Below are 22,116 nucleotides of genomic sequence, written 5' to 3'. Positions count from 1 at the left end.
GCGCTTTACAAATACTTATGTTATGCAGCAAGAGTCTAGGGGCAATATTTACAAGCCCCTATCACCGCGGGAACGTCACTTCTTGTGAGGTCCCCGTGGTGATAGGGGCCTTGCCTTATGTACAAGGCAACGCTAAGGGCCATATGTAGGTAATTTGGAAATACCGGTTCCTAAACACCGAATTTGACCAATTCTGTATTTAGAAATCGGTATTCCCGATGTACGTAAAAAATCGGGAATTTTTACTGATTCAGTAAAAATCGGAAAAAGTTTACTGAATTCTCAATACCGATCGGTAAATACTGAATCAGTAAATATTACCGATTCGGTAAATATTACCAATTCGGAAAATACCAAATCGGTAAATACAGAATCAGTAATTCAAAACCCCAGCAATTGAGGAAACAGCCAATCCTGTGCATCCACCACCCCTCCCAACCAGGAAGTGGCCACACCCATGCAGGTGCACTCAATCAGAACCTTCTGGAGAGGCTGGGAGTGCAGAGGAGAGCAACTGAGCCACTGGGTGAACTTTTGCTGCAGAACATGCACAATGGCTAGCCAGGACACAGAAAGAGAAGGAGTTGAAAGGAAGAGGAAGCTGAAATTCAGCGCAAGGGAGCTGCAGGTGCTGGTAGAGGAGGTGATTAAACAGCATACCAAGTTGTTTGGGAAGCAGTCCTTGCAAGTGGCGGAGTCAGAAAAATGGAAGATCTGGCTAGGAATTCAGGCACAGGTGAAGCTGAAGCTGAACTGAAGCTGAAAGTATTTGTAAAGCGCTCTGTGACCAAGCGGCTTCCTGGCAGGTGAATGCCATAGGAGTGCCCCTCCCTCCCTCCCCCCCCAGGACATGGAAGTGCTCAAGAAAAGTTGCATCACCAAAAGAAGATGGCAGAGATCAAAAAACAAGCCAGCCAGACAAGAGGAGGAACGAACAGGGCACCTGCCCTGACTGAACTTGAGCAGCTTGTGGGGTCCACAATAGAGCCAGAAAGTGTCTGTGGAATTGGGGATGTAGACAGCTCAGCCAGAGCTGCTACCAAACAAGGTAAGAAGCATGCACAGCATTGTGCACACCCCTTCCCAATCCCCAATCCCAAATTAGGCTGTGTGAATCCCACTCCAGTACAGGTTTGTGTAAAGACCAGCAATGTATTATGGGAGATGTAGTCAGTGAAACCCCTATCATGACAGTAATCACACTGAACAACAAGGCATGTGCCACACATCAGTGATAAGCAAGCAGAGGGCATTGAGATAGTGTGCCAGAAATGTAAATTTATTATGGCTATGCAGGGCTGCTGGACTACTGAGCTAATGTACAATTTCTGTCCACAGGCAAGACATTGCACAGGGCCGATCAGAACAAGGCAGGGAGGGCACCCCGGAAAGAAAGAGCAGAGGAGGCCAGTGCAAGTGGAGGGCACACCACACCACCACCACCGGCATCACCACCACTGCCAGCCTCACCACCACTGCCAGCGTCACCACCACTGCCAACAACACCACTATTGCTAGCCTCACCACCACTGCCAACATCACCACTACTGCTGGCCTCACCAGCAGCAACACCACCAGCAGTGGTAAGACCAAGGAGGCATGCTGTTGCAACGCTCCAGGAAATGGAGTCGTCCTCAGAAGACACAAGGGTGGGGGAAACTGTGTCAGTGGATGGCAGTAATGCTGGTTTGCAGTCCACCTCTGAGGGAGCACACACAGGTGCCAGATGCCGCAGTGCCCGGGAAAGGAGTCCACCTTCACAGGCTGAGGATCATGGTGTCTTTGCAGGGCTGGAGGCAAACATGGTGAAGGTGCAGCTCCTGCAAGCCAAAGCAATTCAGTCAGTACAGCGGCAAATGAAGCACCTCAACAACAGCATGGGGAACATTGAGAAGGGCATCTCCACTATGACCTCCACGCTGGCTGAGGGCATAAAGGGGATGGCTGAGGGCATGCGGGACATGCCCCAGTCTGTGATGCTGCTGTGCAGCAAACTGGATGAGGACAGGGTAGCACGGCGCAGGGAGAGGCAAAACATGGAACACCCTACAAAGGCAGTGAACCGCCTAGCAACTGCCATTTCACTGCTCTGCAGGCGCTCCGTGACCATGCAGGAGGGGCTGGCACACTGCAGCCGTGACGTCTCTAGGGGATTGGTCAAAGTCACTACTGCAGTGGAAGTGCTGCTGACAACTCAGTCTGCCACTACTGGTGGTGTGGATGTGGGGGACAGCAAGGAAACAACTAGTGGTGGCAGCATTACACCCCCTGTCACAGACACCCGGAGGAGCAGCAGAAGGCATGGGGCTGGCATTGGATCCACAGCCAGTGAAGACAGTCAGCTGATGGCATCCAGCAGTGTTGTACGTGGCCGCAGACGCTGATGCAGCCCACACTTTTTGCAATTATTTGGGCGAAGTAACCCATGACATCCTCTTGGGGTTGTCACAATTTGAACTGGCTGGTTGAGCCCTTTGTGTAGTGGCATAGTGCCCTATTATTAAAACGATGTCATTTACACATAACAACTGGCCGTGTCTCCTTACTTACTTAAAAATAGTTGTGTGTAATCTCTGCAAGTCTTTGTCTCCAATCTGGTGCTGGCGCCACTCCTGCTGCGCTGGGCTCTGGCTGTGCAAATTCATCATCATCGTCCTCAGAGTCAGTCAATTCAACTTCTGTTCCTTTCTTAGTGGCAAGGTTGTGAAGCATAGCACAAGTTGCAATGATTTTGCAGCAGATGATGGGTGTGTACTAACGGGCGCCTCCTCTTTTGTGGAGGCAGTAAAACCTGATTTTCAATAGTCCAAACGTGTGCTCCACAACGTTGCGTGTTGATTTGTGGGCCACATTGTATCGTCTCCCACTCGAGGTTGATGGGTTTGGGTAGGGTGTAAGGATAAATGACCGCACGGCATTTGCGCTATCACCTAGGTGAGAAAGAGAGTGCCATTAATTACATACACCAAAATACATTCATCTGCAGTATCTATCAGGGTGTGTCACAGTGATTTACTTAGCAGGTATCTTTCTCCAAATTCTGCCGCAGCCAGGCGTGTGTAGATCCCACTGTTCTGGAAGATGTATGAGTCGTGGGTGCTCCCAGGAAATTTGGACACAATGTCAGTGATTATGTTGGCAGCATCGCAGATTACCTGCACATTTATGGAGTGGGTGGGCTTTCTGTTCCTGTAGATATACTCAGTGGCTGCAGATGGGCAGATTGGAATGTGTGTGCCATCAATACACCCTATGACATGCAGGAACTGTGACATTTGGTAAAAGTCTGTCTTGGTTTTCAGCAGTTCTGCATGTGTGTTTGGGAAGCTAATGTAGTGATGCATTCTCCGCATCATGGCATCCAGGAACTTTCTAAAGAAATGGGACAGGCAACTCTGAGACACCCTGCCTACCGCAGCTATCACCCCCAGGTAACTGCCAGATGAAAGTAGGAGTAGGCTACAGAGCACCTGCACATGTGGTGGTATGGCGTGCGCCCTTGGTGTTGGGTGCTCCAGGAGTGGGTGCAGGTCCCTTATCAAGGCCAGGATGGTGTGGGGGTGTAGCCTATACCTTTCATGGATCTCAGCCTCAGTCAGTTGGAAGAGTGTGATGCGTTGTCTGTAAATGCGCTCCTCCCATCTCCAGATCGACAGTCCTGCTGCCTGTAGCCGTAGCCGCCTTGCAATCACATATAAAGCCGCCATAGTGATCACACGTTGCATTTTGGGACTGCCTATATGCACTGCAGCTGATTACCACCTGCTTTCAATCAGTGTTAATTACCGACTCCTAAGTACCGAATTTCATGCAATTCGGTATTACCGATTTTACCTACATCTCTTTTATCGTTTTTACTGTTTCTTATTTACTGATTCAGTAAATTACGAATCCGTAATTCTGAGTCTGTAATTTAGACCGATAATAAGGAATCGGTATTTACCAATTCCTAAATACCGAATCCTTCCCTACATCGCGCATGCCTATTTACTGGTCGGTAAGGGTCAAATTTACTGAATTTCACCCTTTCTGACTGGTATTTGGGCCACCTACTTATGGCCCTAAGTCACTTAACACTGCCTTGTACATACGACTCCCTTTCACGCTATGTTTAGCTTGAAAGGGGTGTGCAGTGGGTGTTGTGGTAGGCGTTCCACTGCAACACCTGTTGTATTTGACGCTGCGCCCTAAGTACAAGGGTGGCGTACATAGGAGGCAGCGCAAAAATGAAGACAAGGAAAACCCTGGTCTTAAGTTGGCGAAACAAGGAGAAATGCATAATTTCTCCGCGTTTTTGCATTTTCCATGTGTGCTGCCTTGTGCAGCACACATTGAAAAAGCAAAATGCCATGGTTTGTTTATGTACAGGAAGGTGTCCCTTCCTGTACATAAACAAACCTTTTTAAAAATTGCCGTTTTGTAACTTTCAAGTGTGCTGCACGAAGCAGCCCACATGAAAGTTACAAATGGCATTTCAGGATTGTTTATGTCCAGGAAGGGACACCTTCCTACACATAATCAATCCTCCCCTGCACACAGACACCCTTGCACTCTGGTGAAAGGGAGCCAGCGTTGGCACTAAGAGGCCCATTAGGATCTCGGGCGGATCGCCACCGCCCGCATGGTGGTGGCGAACCGCCCGAGATCCGTCCGTGCCCGCCACCCATCCCCCCCCACCATATTACTATGGCTGGGGGGGACCGCGGCGGACAGAAAGACCGTCTGCCGCTTTTCCACCCGGTCAACAAGTCGAGCGGGTGGAAAAGAGTTTAATATGTTGGCGGTGTCTGTTTCGGCCCACACTGCCACCAATATTTTCATTGGGAGGAAACAGGAATTGCTTGTGGGGGCCCGTTGCGGGCCCCCAGGGACTCTGGGGGTGGGAGGTGCACAAGGGGGGTACCTATGGTCCCCCCTGCAGTTCCATGCACAACATGGCAGGCACCTGTCATGTCATGCATGGTAGTGCACGACATGCCTTCCTGGCATTGTGGCGGGCGGTGCTGAGTGCACCGCACCGCCCGCCACAATGTCAGGTATGCAGGATGCAACTGTGGCGGGCGCATTTTAATGGCCCCCATGGGACCCACCCTTATGGTAGGCGGTCCCATTTCCCAATAGGATGACGGGCGGACAAAGTACGCCCGCCATCCTAATGACCCCCTTAGTTGTTAAACATAGCGCCATTGCATGGGGAAATGCATCGCTGCACCACATTCTTGTAAATATGGTGCAGCCTTCAGTTTCCGAAGTGGCGGAGCATGTCGTTAAGCCCAGAATGCTAACAACACTCTCCACCACTTACTTCATTGTACATATCCCCCTCGGTTTGATAAAGTTGTGGTTCAGACAGGCTCCTTTTCACACCCAATACTGAGCTGTATTTTATAATATTATAAATATTTTGGGACACATTTGAATAGTTTCACTCATTTTTCCTTCTAAATCCAGTAATTTTGTACGTATTTCCAAGGACACTTATATTTGATATTTCAATATGCCGAAGACATCTTCATTTATATTGTTCACAAATTATATGCAATTGATATGCATGTTACTCATAATGTAAACTAAACTTTGAGTGATTGGGGTTTTCAGTTCTGGCAGAGGACATGTAGTTAGAAATCCGGACAACTTTCCCAAGTGTTCCTGGCATCATTCAGAGTGAGATAAATAGACATGGTCACAGACTGCTTCAAAAGTATTCTTGGGGTTTCAGATGTATGCACTCTTACAACTAATTGTGAATGTTAACTAGAACATTGTACTTTTTATCCACAGGAGAAAAAGAATCAAAATTCATATTTCCATGAACTCAACTTGCTAAGTGTGGTGACCTCCTTGTTCACAGCAGGAGCAGATACCACTTCCTCCACTCTCCGCTGGGGCCTTCTACTCATGATGAAATGCCCAGACATTCAGAGTAAGGGATCCTAAGATGATTTCCAGAGAAAGATCTAATAGAATACACACTGGTGATGTAATTGTGGAAAATATGTCTGCAAATATGGATTTTTTGTTTTATTCAGGACCATTCATTGGCACTGAAATAGATTTTGAGTACTGAGCATTCCCTTCACCAATGTGGGCACAATCTCCATTATGTTCCATGAGCAGCAACATTTTGTGGTGCACAATTGTTTGGAGTGGCACCCATTTCCGTAGGAGGCGATAATTTAAGCAGGAGACTTGCAATTGGCAGAAAACACCAAGCACTGAATATATACTTTCTCCCATCAACCTTCTGAGTTTATAAAATAAATGTACTAGATCTAATATACACTATGGGCTTGAAAAAGACACAGAGTCAGTCTACAGTGTGGAACCACTAATTCATTTCTAGTACTAATCCACATCTTTGCTCATGACATTTTAAAATGAATCACTGACAGAATATAGACGTCAAAAATATCGGCGTCAAAAATATCGGAGCTGATATATTGAAATCAAGAATATCGAAGCCCTATCTACATTATGGTAAGTACATAAAAAATATAATATATATGCTTACTTGATATTATTTACAATTAATTATTGTAAAAACGTATAAATTGTTAAAAAACATGTCATACATTATAAATACATTCATACACATACAACAATAATATAAATACAAACATAAAAAAATATATATAACAAATTAAAAAGGTTTTTATAAATACGTTATACACTACATTAACTAAAACACTAAGGGGCCGATTCTGATTCGGTAAAATCCCTTCCAAATAGCCGTACGGAGCATATTTCCCGTACGAATCGTACCATGAAACGTCTCCGTACGTACGATGAAGTACGATTTGGATCCAACGCAGATGTCCGTACGATTCATAACAAAAGTGAAATATACGTACGATTTGTTTCCAGAAGAGGCATTACGCGACGTCCGTACGTAAAGAAGCAGCAGTTTCCGGCCTAGCAAGTACGATTCGTCTCTGCGACACTGCGTACGACTCTTTTTCTACGAGAGCTCAACACGTCCGTAAAAGCAGATTCCGTCCCAAACCCCTTCCCTGGTACGCGACATACACGCCATGAACCCCATCCTGTAAGCCTGCGACCTGGTGCACAGAAACCGACGACGGCGCATATGGTGAGCACAACGTACCGCAACAACGGAAGTGTACTTGTACGGTGCGTCTTACACGCACGCGTATAGCACCATTGCAATAGTGATACGATGCGCACACACGGCAGGAGGGTTGGGGTACGGCGCGTTTCCACCACTCGTGTATGCCACCATTACAATAGTGATACGATGCGCGCACACGCCATGAATGTTGGGGTGCGGTGTGTTTCACATGCTTGCGTATGGCACCAGTATGAGGGTGGGTGCACAGGACTCCCAGCAGTGCCCAGACATATGAGGGGTGGGTGCACAGGACTCCCAGCAGTGACCAACAGTATGGGGTGGGTGGATATGACTCCCAGCAATGCCCAGACATATGAGGGGTGGGTGCACATGACTCCCAGCAGTGCCTAGACATATGAGGGGTGGGTGCACATGACTCCCAGCAGTGCCCAGACATATGAGTGGTGGGTGCACAGGACTCACAGCAGTGCCCAACAGTATGTGGGTGGGTGCACAGGACTTCCAGCAGTGCCCAACAGTATGGGTGTGGGTGGATATGACTCCCAGCAGTGCCCAGACATATGAGGGGTGGGTGCACAGGACTCCCAGCAGTACCCAACAGTATGGGGGTGGGTGGATATGACTCCCAGCAGTGCCCAGCAGTATGGGGGTGGGTGCACAGGACTCCCAGCAGTGCCCAACACTATAGGGGTGGGTGGATATGACTCCCAGCAGTGCCCAGACATATGAGGGGTGGGTGCACATGACTCCCAGTGGTGCCCAGACATATGAGGGGTGGGTACACAGGACTCCAAGCAGTATCCAACAGTATGGGGGTGGGTGCACAGGACTCCCAGCAGTGCCCAACAGCATGGGGGTGGTTGTAGAGGACTCCCAGCAGTGGCCAGACATATGAGGGGTGGGTGGATATGACTCCCAGCAGTGCCCAGACATATGAGGGGTGGGTGCACAGGACTCCCAGCAGTGCCCAACAGTATGTGGGTGGGTGGATATGACTCCCAGCAGTGCCCAGACATATGAAGGGTGGGTGCACATGACCCCCACCAGTGCCCAACAGTATGGGGGGGATATGACTCCCAGCAGTGCCCAGACATATGAGGGGTGGGTGCACATGACTTCCAGCAGTGCCCAACAGTATGGGGGTGGGTGGATATGACTCCCAGCAATGCCCAACAGTATGAGGGGTGTGTGGATATGACGCCCAGCAGTGCCCAATAGTATGGGGGTAGGTGCACATGACTCCCAGCAGTGCCCAGACATATGAGGGTTGGGTGCACAGGACTCCCAGCAGTGCCCAACAGTATGGGTGTGGGTGGATATTACTCCCAGAAGTGCCCAGCAGTATGGGTGTGGGTGCACAGGACTCCCAGCAGTGCCCAACAGTATAGGGGTGGGGGGATATGACTGCCAGCAGTGCCCAGACATATGAGGGGTGGGTGGATATGACTCCCAGCAGTGCCCAGACATATATGGGGTGGGTGCACAGGACTCCCAGCAGTGCCCAACAGTATGGGGGTGGGTTGATATGACTCCCAGAGGTGCCCCGACATATGTGGGGTGGGTGCACATGACTCCCAGCAGTGCCCAGACATATGAGTGGTGGGTGCACATGACTCCCAGCAGTGCCCAACAGTATGGGGGTGGGTGCACATGACTCCCAGCAGCGTCCAACAGTATTGGGGTGGGTGGATATGACTCCCAGCAGTGCCCAGACATATGAGGGTGGGATCACATGACTCCCAGCAGTGCCCAACAGTATGAGGGCGGGTGCACAGGACTCCCAGCAGTGCCCAGACATATGAGGGGTGGGTGCACAGGACTCCCAGCAGTGCCCAACAGTATGGGGGTTGGTGGATATGACTCCCTGCAGTGCCCAGACATATAAAGGGTGGGTGCACATGACTCCCAGCAGTGCCCGGACATATGAGTAGTGGGTGCACATGACTCCCAGCAGTGCCCAACAGTATGGGGGTGGGTGCACCGGACTCCCAGCCGTGCCCAACAGTATGGGGGTGGATGGATATGACTCCCAGCAGTACCCAGACAAAGGAGGGGTGGATGCACATGACTCCCAGAAGTGCCCAACAGTATAGGGGTGGGTGCACAGGACTCCCGGAAGTGCCCAGACATATGAGGGTGGGTGCACAGGATTCCCAGTAGTGCCCAACAGTATGGGGGTCAGTGGATATGACTCCCAGCAGTGCCCAGACATATGAGGGGTGGGTGCACATGACTTCCAGCAGTGCCCAACAGTATGGGGTTGGGTGCACAGGACTCCCAGCTGTGCCCAACAGTATGGGGGTGGGTGGATATGACACCCAGCAGTGCCCACAAGTATGGGGGTGGGTGTACAGGACTCCCAGCAGTGCCCAACAGTATGGATGTGGGTGGATATGACTCCCAGCAGTGCCCAGACATCTGAGGGGTGGGTGCTCATGACTCCCAGCAGTGCCTAACAGTATGGGGGTGGGTGCACAGGACTCCCAGCAGTGCCCAACAGTATGGGGGTGGGTGGCTATGACTCCCAGCAGTGCCCAACAGTATGGAGGTGGGTGCACAGTACTCCCAGCAGTGCCCAACAGTATGGGGGTTAATGGATATGACTCCCAGCAGTGCCCAACAGTATGGGGGCGGGTGGATATGGCTCACAGCAGTGCCCAGACATATGAGGGGTGGGTGGATATGACTCCCAGCAGTGCCCAGACATATATGGGGTGGGTGCACAGGACTCCCAGAAGTGCCCAACAGTATGGGGGTGGGTTGATATGACTCCCAGAGGTGCCCCGACATATGAGTGGTGGGTGCACATGACTCCCAGCAGTGCCCAACAGTATGGGGGTGGGTGCACATGACTCCCAGCAGCGCCCAACAGTATTGGGGTGGGTGGATATGACTCCCAGCAGTGCCCAGACATATGAGGGTGGGATCACATGACTCCCAGCAGTGCCCAACAGTATGAGGGCGGGTGCACAGGACTCCCAGCAGTGCCCAGACATATGAGGGGTGGGTGCACAGGACTCCCAGCAGTGCCCAACAGTATGGGGGTTGGTGGATATGACTTCCTGCAGTGCCCAGACATATGAAGGGTGGGTGCACATGACTCCCAGCAGTGCCCGGACATATGAGTGGTGGGTGCACATGACTCCCAGCAGTGCCCAACAGTATGGGGGTGGGTGCACAGGACTCCCAGCCGTGCCCAACAGTATGGGAGTGGATGGATATGACTCCCAGCAGTACCCAGACATATGAGGGGTGGGTGCACATGACTCCCAGAAGTGCCCAAAGGTATAGGGGTGGGTGCACAGGACTCCCGGAAGTGCCCAGACATATGAGGGTGGGTGCACGGGATTCCCAGCAGTGCCCAACAGTATGGGGGTCGGTGGATATGACTCCCAGCAGTGCCCAGACATATGAGGGGTGGGTGCACATGACTCCCAGCAGTGCCCAACAGTATGGGGGTGGGTGCACAGGACTCCCAGCTGTGCCCAACAGTATGGGGGTGGGTGGATATGACACCCAGCAGTGCCCACAGGTATGGGGGTGGGTGTACAGGACTCCCAGCAGTGCCCAACAGTATGGATATGGGTGGATATGACTCCAAGCAGTGCCCAGACATCTGAGGGGTGGGTGCTCATGATGACTCCCAGCAGTGCCTAACAGTATGGGGGTGGGTGCACAGGACTCCCAGCAGTGCCCAACAGTATGGGGGTGGGTGGCTATGACTCCCAGCAGTGCCCAACAGTATGGAGGTGGGTGCACAGTACTCCCAGCAGTGCCCAACAGTATGGGAGTTAATGGATATGACTCCCAGCAGTGCCCAACAGTATGGGGGCGGGTGGATATGGCTCACAGCAGTGCCCAGACATATGAGGGGTGGGTGGCTATGACTCCCAGCAGTGCCCAGACATATGAGGGGTGGGTGCAGAGGACTCCCAACAGTGCCCAACAGTATGGGGGTGGGTGGATATGACTCCCAGCAGTGCCCAGACATATGAGGGATGGGTGCAAATGACTCCCAGCAGTGCCCAGATATATGAGGGGTGGGTGCACAGGTGCGCTGACCCCCAAGATAAAGGTGATGGCAGCCCTCCATTTTTTTGCGACTGATACATTTCAATAAACCATAGCTGATGTCGGTGGAATGTCACAGACAATGTTCAGCTGTGTCTTGCGTGATGTTTTGGCAGCCATGTTGGAGCACATAGATGAATTCATCAAATTTACAACTCCTGAGGAGTTGAGAGATGTCAAGGGTGATTTCTATGCCCTGGGAGGGATGCCACATGTCATTGGGTCCATTGATGGGACACATGTGGCTTTGGTGCCACCACAGGCTCAGGAGCAGGCTTACTGCAACAGGAAACATTATCATTCAACAAATGAACTGGTGGTGTGTCTTGCTAACATGCTGAGTTCCCACTTTTGTGCACGTTTTCCAGGATCGGCACACAATGCTTTCATCATGAGGCGTAGCAGGGTGCCACAAATGATGCTGCAGCTGCGCAACGATCGGGCATGTCTTGTTGGTGGGTAAACTCTGTTTTTCCTGTGTGTTTTAGTATCTTTAGCTCTGGCGGCAACTCCTGACCCACTTATCTACATGATGTATCTTTGTAGGTGACTCGGGATATCCCAACATGCCTTGGCTAATGACACCTCTTCACAACCCAAGAACAGCTGCAGATCAGCGGTACAATAATGCACACGGTCAGACCAGGCGAGTGATTGAGCGGATGTTTGGCCTCCTGAAGAGCCGATTCCGGTGCCTCGATAAGACCGGCAGATCCCTCCCATATGCACCGGACAAGGTCTGTAAGATCTTCGTCGTGTGCTGCATGCTGCACAACATGGCAGTTGAGAAGGCAGTGCCACTCATCCTGGATCCTGAGGAGCAGGAACATCCACCCTTTGAGGATCAAGGGCTTGGCCATGATGCAAGTAATGTGGAGGAGGAGGAGGATGATATCCGGAGTCAGCTCATACGCAACTTCTTCTCATAATTGTGAGTCACTAGGAATGAGTGCGCAAGCTTGTAGCATTGAGTGGCATGTGTTACAATGTGTGTGTCCAGCTGACTGTAAGCAAAGTAATTTAGATGTGTGTTTTGATGTGTCACGCAAGTGCTGATGTCATGCCACACATTAATGCGCAATGACTTAGCTTGAAATTTGCATGTGTCCAACATTGTTCCTGTTTCGTACATGCCCTGTCTTTGGCAAAGATTTTTACTGGTGACCCATTGTGTGTCTGTCATTCCCAGGTTGCTGTGCCTGTTGTCTGTTCGTGTCATCTTAGTCCTCCTGCTATTCCTCATGATGATTGCAACGTGGGCCGAATCAGCATTCCATGCACAGACATGTATAAATGTCCGTTCGGGTAAGAGATCCAAACAGGCTGTTTGGGGGTGGTATGGTTTGGGAATGTGTGGGAACTGTTTCTGTGCATGTTGAAGTACCATCCATACATGTCTCTTCACCATGGATCAAATGACATGTTGCAAAACTACCATTACAGGACAGTCACCCTTCTTGAAAGTCATCTGTAGTGGAGTGGAGTGTGGAAAGGCATCAATGTGTGTAAACCTTGCCCCTGACACATTGTGGATACCACAGCTTGACATTGTGTGGGACATCACACCCACAGGCTCTATGGGGAATTGCAGCCTTGCTGTGTGCAGCAGGATGGGTTTGGCTCATCCACTTAATCTTGTGTGCCAGTACATTTGGATTTCCAACAACCATGTTGTGAAGGTGTGGGCCAGCGTATGTCCCACTTGTTCTGTCAACTGTCCTGTGAGACTGTTCGTATGGCTGCATTGCCCCTTGTTCCAGTATGTCATGTCACTGTCACATCGCTTACTCAGGGCTGGTGGAGATTACTGCTTTGCAAGCCTTTTCGGTAAGTTGATTTTGACTTTCTATTGACATGATGCCAAGAACGTTGCGCTGATGACGTCACTATGTTGGGCTGTAGCAAATATAAACGCTTTCGTGCCGTTAATCCCAGGATACTCCTGTGGCATGCTGCATATCCTGGTCACGGTAGGGGTGGTTTTGTGCCATCGCTCCTCACTACTCTCTGTTGAGTTCCGGCCCAGCAGCTTGTCTGTTGGCATTTCAAAGCCCAGTTGGACGAGGCAATGACTGGCGCTTGCGGGGCATTCTTGTGTTCACCTAATTACCTCCCTCATTGGATGAGCTTCTTAAGGCTCTTGCAGGGGATGTGTAATTTCCTGTCTTGACCCTCACTGATTCCCAGGGGTAACTACAGATTGTTGGCTTTGTGTGAGTTGCACTGCAGCGCATTTGAATTTCTATATATTGGAGCCTTATTCATACAGAGAGCCCGATTCACAGAACTAAGACAAAATCCTAAACTTACTACCATTTTCGTATTCACAGAAGACACTTACTCATTTTGGTATTCACAGAAGACACTTACTCATTTCGGTATTCACAGAAGTTAGGAGTCCTAACTTTAGGACTCCTAAATGCCATCTGTGAATACCGAAAGTCTTAAAATTAGGAATTTTCTCAGTTTAGTAGTTGTAAAGTTGAGAAAAATCCTAATTTTAAGACTTTCAGTATTCACTGAAGGCATTTAGGAGTCCGAAAGTTAGGAGTCCTAACTTTACTACTACTAAAGTGAGAAAAATCCTAATTTTAAGACTTTCGGTATTCACAGCAGGCCTTTAGGAGTTCTAAAGTAAGGAGTCCTAACTTTACTACTACTAAATTGAGAAAAATCCTAACTTTAAGACTTTCGGTATTCACAGAAGGCATTTAAGAGTCCTAAAGTTAGGACTCCTAACTTCTGTGAATACCAAAATGAGTAAGTGCCTACTGTGAATACCAAAATGAGTAAGTGCCTCCTGTGTATACCAAAATGGTAGTAAGTTTAGGATTTTGTCGTTAGTTAGTTCTGTGAATTGGTCCCACTGTGATTTTCAGGATTACCGCATAGCTCTAATTGTGTGGTGTTGGGTTCAAATCAGGCCTACATACTCTGCTAAACTCTCGAACACCTTAGTATAGAATTTGGCACGGACACTGGAAAAGGTAAAAGACAAGTTTATTAAGACCCCATGGGGTGGTGATACATTCCTACAGCACCCTTCGGCAATGTAAGAAGTAGCACACCGAACATTGGTGCGCGACCTCTTTTATACAGTTTATTAGCAATAAAAAGATAGGCGGTTACAAGTTACACATTTTAGGTACATATAAGGTCATTTTTGGAACATAGCCAACGTGTGGGAGGAGTTTCAACAGCACTGGTCAGCCAGTGTGAACATTCCTAAAGAGTGACCAATTGGTGCGTAATGCGCATGTGCGCTTGACCAGTACTAAAAATAGCCTGTTGCCGAGCAGACTAATGACCATGGGTATCGAGAAAGGACGAAAGGGCACACTGACCACGAGGCAGCGTGTTCATAGGAAACGGAAGTCAGAGGGATTCAAAATGGCCCCCGTTCGTTTTGGTCAAGTTAACAGAAAAGACCGTGTAGCTGTGCTAAACGCTAACTCAGGAGCTGCCAAAACACGACAGACGGCCCTTTTAGCGTTTAGCAAAAGCTACCTCATAGTGGACATAGTCAGAATGTTCATCCTCAATGTTAATAGCCATTATTTTCAATACTTCATCATTGATCAGTTTCTCTTGCTTAACAAAAGCTCGTTTGGACGGAATACAGGCTGTGATACATACAGAACATAATGTAGGGCCACATTGAATACATAGACAAAGGAAAAATAGTACTCCAATGAAAACACAGAGAATCGTTAATAATTTCCAACCCCAAGTACTAAGCAGGGTCCAGAACCAACCAGAAAAGGTCCATGTTCCATTTTCTGGGTGGATCTCAGCAGCTATCTTGTGTAATTTTGTAATTGAATCATATACAGAAGGCGAGTTATCTGGTACGTACACGCAACAACTACTTCCGATGACGCGGCATGCTCCACCCCTATCAGCCAGTATCACATCTAGAACCATTCGATTCTGGAGCGCTACAATTCTGGTAATTTGTAATTCCTCAGTAATATTCCCTAAAGCAGAGGCAGTTTCATTAGCAACGGCTTCTACCACACGTGTAAGCCGCCTTATCTTCCTGCTATTCAATGCAGCTCCTACGAATGAAAATAACCCCAAATTGAAATCTACATATTGTTGTAAAGTGGTATCAGTCTGGTCTATTTCATCAAGATCTACTGTGCGTTTGACCCTGTTCAGTATGAAATCATGGTACAAAACATAATCATTGTGATACATGGGAGGAGCAATAAACACAGGTGGTAATACAAACGCTATATAACACGTTCCCAACCATCCCAATGGTAGACGATGGTATCCCTTATTTCCACAAATGAAATATGTGTTATGTGAAGCTACAAATGCAATTCCAGTCGGTGTATCAAAGGTAAGTGTAATATTACATTCACTGCGGCCTACAGGGATTGTACCTTTATTTCTAATACACAAATCTGCTTTTGTATCGATAACGGTTATTATATGCATGCTCGTCACATTTAAAAAGTCTTTGATTCGTATATACACGAGGTGTAGAAACATTGTCCGGACGATATTCTTCCCATTCGAATTTAGTTCCTTCAGCGTGTGGATAGCCATCTTTATCGTTATAGCATATTTTATTCAACCGAAAAAGTAATCCACCTTTCGTTGGCCATCGCAGAGTAAAAAGAAGAGTGTACCAAGCATGACAAGAACCATTATGAGAAAATGGGAGAGGAATGAGTGGTGTTCCTCCTTTCTTCTGATGTCCGGGCAACATTCCACACACCCAACAATTGGACGTATTGGTCATATTATGAGTATGATGCAGAATCTTAATAAAGCTGTTGTTCAAATAAGTCTGCCTATGTCTTTCTTCGTGAAAAGGCAGAGTAAAATGAAAATGTTCAGACGGGCTTGGAGTGGTGGGCAGTAAATGTTCTCGTACAGGAAACAACAGTTCTATAGTCCAAGCTAATACTGCGATCACCACTATAGTCAAAACAAACAAAACAGCACCAAGAATTCTCCTCTTTCGTGTCGAAGGAGAGGCCATAGTTCATAAAACAATACTCTTCAAAAACAACACTAAGCGGGAAAAATAAAACGATGGTTCTGAACCGAGGCTGCCGTTGATTTGTTCTCCGGGATTCAAGACGGGTGTCGCTACACTGGGCAGAACTGATCCCCCCCCCTTGATATTCCCGGCTTCCGTTTCACAAACCTCAGAGCGGTCACCAACCAGTTTCAAAAAAAGCATAAGAGAAATCTTATTTCCTGGGGCGTAGATTATATTTCACTTTATCAGAAACAACGTGGTCCGGGAAGGCTCCCTCCAATTCATCAGGCGTGACAGCTGGGCTCTTTTCTGTATCCAAAATCTTTCTGTAGTCGGATAGCACCACAGGGCTCACCAGATCCGGAGAGACACGTCGGCAGTGCGTTGAATGTATCCACCGTTTCTTATTGGTGACTCTCACAGCAGTTCGAGTAGCCAGCAGCACTTGCTCAGGGCCATGCCATCTCGGTTCCAAACTGCTGGATCGCTCAAAGACTTTGACCATCACGTGGTCCCCAGGGCGGAGATCGTGAGCCTCACCAGCAGAATTATCAGGGAGCGCCTCTCGAACCTGTTGATGAATAGAAAGCAAATCATTTGTCAATCGTGCCAGATAATCGTTCATCATTATACAAGGCATATCATGTATCAAACGAGGTTTTGGAACTCCCCAGATATTCATAGGCCTTCCAAACACCACTTCATAGGGTGTGAGGCCAGACCGAGAATGGGGCACTGATCGAATGGACAGTAATGCCAAAGGCAAAGCATCCGGCCATTTCAGAGATGTCGATGCCACTATCTTTGCTAGCTTCAGCTTCAGGGTTGCATTGTATCTCTCTACTAAACCTGCTGATTGCGGATGAAAGACAGCATGGAATCTTTGTTTGATTCCCTAACCTTTCAGAACATATTCCACTACTTTTCCAATGAAATGAGGACCATTATCACTCCACATAAGTTTACAAACACCGTAGCGCGGGAAGTACTCCTTGAGTAGCACCTTAGCTGTTGTCAATGCTGTATTGTCTTTCGTAGGGTAAGCCTCGATCCATTTGCTGAAGGCACACACCACCACTAGGACATACTTGAGATTATTACAGCGTTCCAGCTGGATGTAATCCATTTGTAGTACTTCGAATGGTGCAGTAGGTGGAACAAACCCACCTTTAGGAGCATGAGTTCCTTGTCCAGGATTGTGCTGCAAACATATCAGACAGGTCTGCACTACTCTCTTAGCCGTGCTAGCAATGTCAGCATTTTCCCAAACTCGTGTAAGCAATTTAGTAATTGCGAGAGCTCCAATGTGTGCCAGTCCATGTGTCATTTGCACCATTGTTTGTAAATAGGCCATGGGTAGTTTCCATCTCTCCATATCTTTACTACGCCAGCAACCCTCATCATCCAATACTCCCTCGGTGGCCCATTTCACAAGTTCTGCCTCTGATGCTGACTTCTGTATATCGAGTATTTCTTCTCTAGCATCATGCCACCGCTCAGCTTGTGACTTCACCACATACATGGGGAAATTATTTTGCAGGATAGCGGTCTCTCTCGCAATGCGATCTACGAAAGTATAGCCCTGCCCTATTTTGTCCGTCACCTTTTTGTGTGCACTGCACTTGACTATTGCAACTTTCTTTGGGCATAACAGTGCATTCAGGAGATCGCGTACCAATTCTCCATGCATGATGTGTACTCCGTGTGAAGTCAGGAATCCTCGTTCCTTCCAAAGTAGGCCAAAATCATGCACTACTCCAAAAGCGTAACGACTATCCGTGTAAATGTTCACACATAGTCCAGCACTTAACTCACATGCCTTCGTTAAGGCTATCAACTCAGCCGCTTGAGCCGATTTTTGGGGTATCCGTGCTGCGTCTATCACAGTCTTAAGTGTCGTGATCGCATAAGCTGCGGAAGTCGTACCATCTGGTAACCTCACACATGACCCATCAACCCACAGTTCCCCATCTACATCTGGAAATGGCGTATCCTGTAAATCGATACGACCCTTTGTCTGTTCCTCAGTCAGAAAAACACAATCATGTTGTTCTTCCTTCTGGGTCTCAGCAACAGGATCCGGCAATAAAGTAGCAGGATTTAGTGTTGCACATCGTTTTAGTGTGATGTGCGGCGCCAACAACGTTAGCTCATATCCTGTCAGACGGGCACTAGTTAGATGCTGTGTTTTCGTTTGATTCAGTAACGCATCTACTGCATGGGGAACTAGCACCAACAATTTGTGTGACAAAACTATTCCCTCACTTTGTCGTATCGCTACTGCTGTTGCTGCAACTGCTCGAAAACATCCAGGCAATCCTCGAGCCACAGGGTCGAGTACCGCCGAGAAGTATGCACAAGGCCTCTGTTTGTCTCCGTGTGTCTGCACTAACATTGACAATGCGCACCCATCCTTCTCGTGTACATATAATGTAAAGATCTTCGTGTAATCAGGTGTACCCAACACCGGTGCAGAACAAAGAGCTTGTCTCAATTGCTCAAAAGCATTCTGACATTCATCCGTCCATTCAATGGAAATCAGTGTATCTTTAGACAACAATGCCAACAATGGTTTAACGATATGTGAAAAACCCAATATCCATTGCCTACAAAAAGACGTCAAACCTATAAAGGCGCGAACATCTTTCTGAGTGCGAGGGACTGGGGTATCTAATATTGCTTGAATTCGATCTGGTGTCAACGCACGGCCCTCCTTAGACAAAAGATGACCGAGGTAGGTCACCTTTGGTCTACAATATTGCAGCTTTTTCTTCGAAACTTTATGATTATGTCTGGCCAGGAAGGAAAGCAAGGAAAAAGTACTCTTCTCACATTGTTCTAGAGTATCTGCAGCAAGTAAGAGATCGTCCACATATTGAATGAGAACCACTCCCTCTTGTAAGTCAAAGGAATCAAGCTGTCTTTTTAATGCTTGACTATAAATGCTAGGACTTTCAGTATAGCCTTGAGGAACTCGACAGAATCTGTACGATTTATTATTTAATGTAAAGCCGAATAGATATCGACTGTCAGGATGTACAGGGATCGAAAAGAAGGCATTCTTCAAATCAATGACTGTAAAAGTAGTTGCCGTCGGTGGAACCAACGTAAGCAATGTGGTGATGTCAGACACCACCGGGTACTGAGGCACTACTATCTTGTTTATTTCCCTCAAATCAATAATGAAACGGTAAACCTTAGCATCTGTATCTCTTTTAAGGATCGGTAAAATTGGGCTATTGCAAACATTGTAGGGGACTTCCTCGACTACTCCTGCCGAAATCAAATCATTTACAATGTGTATTAAAGCAAGTTCACCTTCTCTAGAAATCTTATATTGCGGGACACGTGGCAGAGATACTCCCTCCTTTACAGTAATACGTACTGGAGGAATTATCATTCGTCCTACATCCGTGTCAGAAGTGGCCCACAACGTTTTTGGTAAGGAGGCCAATACTTCAGATTCATGGAGAAAACACACTCGCTCAAAGTCTGGGTAATTCTCATTCAACACAACTCGCACTCCTTCTGGGGCACAGCGAATAGTAGCTCGAAAGTGTTTTAACATATCGAGTCCAATAATATTATCTGGTGTATTTGGAGACAACAAAAAGGGACAAGGGGCAGCAAATTTATCAACATGAAATGCAACTGGTTGAGACAATGGGCTAGAAGTAGGTGTTCCATCGAACCCTATTGCTGTAATTACCTCGCCAGACAGGGGAGCCCTTGGAACCAAGTATTTGGACAAAGCGCTACGAGAAGCTCCTGTATCAACCAGAAATTGATCAGTAGAACCCAGCACATGTGCTTCTATGTATGGACCCCTTTGATCAACTGGTACCTCAACCGATTCCACACCCCATCCTACGCAATCCTATGCATAATGCTCATCCCGTAGTTCAGCAGGACCACCCTCATTTATCTGATATTGATTGCGATTATCAAACGTATTATAATCTGACTGACCACGACCCCTTGCTCCATATCCCCCACGATCATTCGTGCCCGAACCTCCTCTTGACCCTGCATAATAACTTCTAGACCTTCCACTTCCTCGCCCCCTCAAATTACGCTGCTCTCGAAACACCGGACAGTCTGCAATCCAATGCCCAAACTGTTTGCAGTATGCACATTGATTCACAGAAATGTCAGAACGAGGGGGAGGAGCATTACTGTACGATCCTCGTCCCCCTCTATTGTTCCCTCTCGTAGCCTGAACCTGAGCTAACATTACCTTCGTTTTCAATTCCTTCGCCTTCTTTTCACTACTTTCTTTCGCCTCCAATTCCTGTCTTTCATAATATTGAGCCATAGTCAATAAAGAAGCAGGGGTTGCTGTGGTCCATGAACTTTCACTCATTTTCAATCGTTTCGCAATCTCCGGTAGGAGATTAGCTACATACTTATCAACGAATAGATGCCTGCCAGTATCTTCTGTCAATAATTGACCACTGTAATCATGGAACGCTTCCTCGAAGCGAGAGAAAAAATCGGAAACTGATTCATCCGCTTTCTGCTTACAAGAGGCTAATATAGTCCAATCAATCTTTTTAGCGGGAGCAAGAGTCTTTAGTTTTGTTAGTATGGCCCCTGGAAGGTCTAATATTAATTGGCACGGCTTGCATGCTGGTTCTCTATCTAAATCAGCCTGAACAAGATCTTTCCAAGTGGCCCCGAGAGTCGTGAGATCATCAAACCTACGAATCGCTCTCCACATGTCAGGGGGCAATATCAACCCGAAAAATAGATCGATATCAACTAACGTCATGATACACGAAGAAATTGCACTTTCAACATTTTCATAGAAAGCCGCAGGATTTTTACGGGGATCAGGTAAAGCATTCTTCAGTGCCATAACATCTGCTCTATTCCAAGGCGTATAAACCCAGTTATATACAAAATACCCTTTCGCGTCTTTTGATCTCTTATCATCATCTGTGCCATCCCCTTTATGAGGGACATATAAAGGCGCAGCTTCTCGCATAGGTCTAACATTAATCGCAGCGATCTTATCTGTTTCAAAGATAGGGCATTCTTTGGATATCCCCGTCGCTCCGGACGTAGACGAATTCTTCGACTTTTCCAACTCCCGTAGTCGTGTCGCCTCATTACGCAGTTCAATCAAACGTTTGAAGAAGTCGTCCGCATCTGAAAGAACAAAAAGACCTTTACGAAAATTCTCACGACCCTTGGATATCTCCTTTGGTTCTAACTCGAGAGAATATTTTCTATACCGCTCAACAACGTCATCTCCAAAATGATCTAAAAAATACAGTCGTTCCTTATCAGGCCACTGTTCCATTTGTTCAGTAACGTCAGAAACAGTAACAGTATTAATATTTAATTTTCGTGCAAATGAACGTAATTCCGCAGCTCGTTCCGCATGTAACCTGGTACGCTGTGTTCGATCACTATCCTCGTCCGAGTCCTCGTTCGGAGCCGTAGGTACGACATACGGAGGCGGACAACGATCTAGTAATGAAAAATCATCTGTTTCATTAGTAAGGACTGGATAAAGAGGACGCCTGATAGGGAATTGACCATTAACCTGTAAATTGCGTTCTCGTCTCTCCCTCTCTTTCTTTTCCTGTAATTCCTTCTCCTGTAGCTGTAAAGCTTTGTCATGTGCAGCCTTCCGCTGCACTTTCTCCGCCAAGGCTTCCTCACGCTTCGCTCGTTCACGCACCTCTTTCTCCCACATACGCACACAATCAAACATATCTTGTCTAGATCTTCGCTGAAACAAACACTGTTCTACATACTGTACCTTTCGAAGGTCAAACGACCCATATAGTGGCCACTGTAATTCACGATCAGTTTTAGTATACTTATGCCATAATGTACTATACATTATTGGTGGAATACCAAATTTGACATACATGTCACGATTTGGAGTCCCCTCTGGGGGAGCCGGCTGTTTTGCACTTAATCGATAATTGGTACCGTTTTCAGA

General features: G+C 47.6%; 1 protein-coding gene across 1 annotated transcript in view; it reads left to right on the top strand.

The window, feature by feature from the left end:
* The window catches only part of LOC144762420 (cytochrome P450 2K1-like), a 330,089-nt gene that overhangs the window by 169,028 nt on the left and 138,945 nt on the right, over positions 1-22,116 (top strand). Inside the window, exon 6 of the mRNA XM_078647600.1 lies at positions 5,782-5,923. Within this exon, the coding sequence (XP_078503726.1) occupies positions 5,782-5,923 (142 nt within the window). The remainder of the gene's footprint in view (positions 1-5,781; positions 5,924-22,116) is intronic.

This window comes from Lissotriton helveticus, chromosome 6 (genome assembly GCF_964261635.1).
Source record: "Lissotriton helveticus chromosome 6, aLisHel1.1, whole genome shotgun sequence".
NCBI lineage: Eukaryota > Metazoa > Chordata > Amphibia > Caudata > Salamandridae > Lissotriton > Lissotriton helveticus.
Note: the sequence above shows the minus strand (reverse complement) of the source record. Positions and strands in the feature narration are given on the sequence as shown.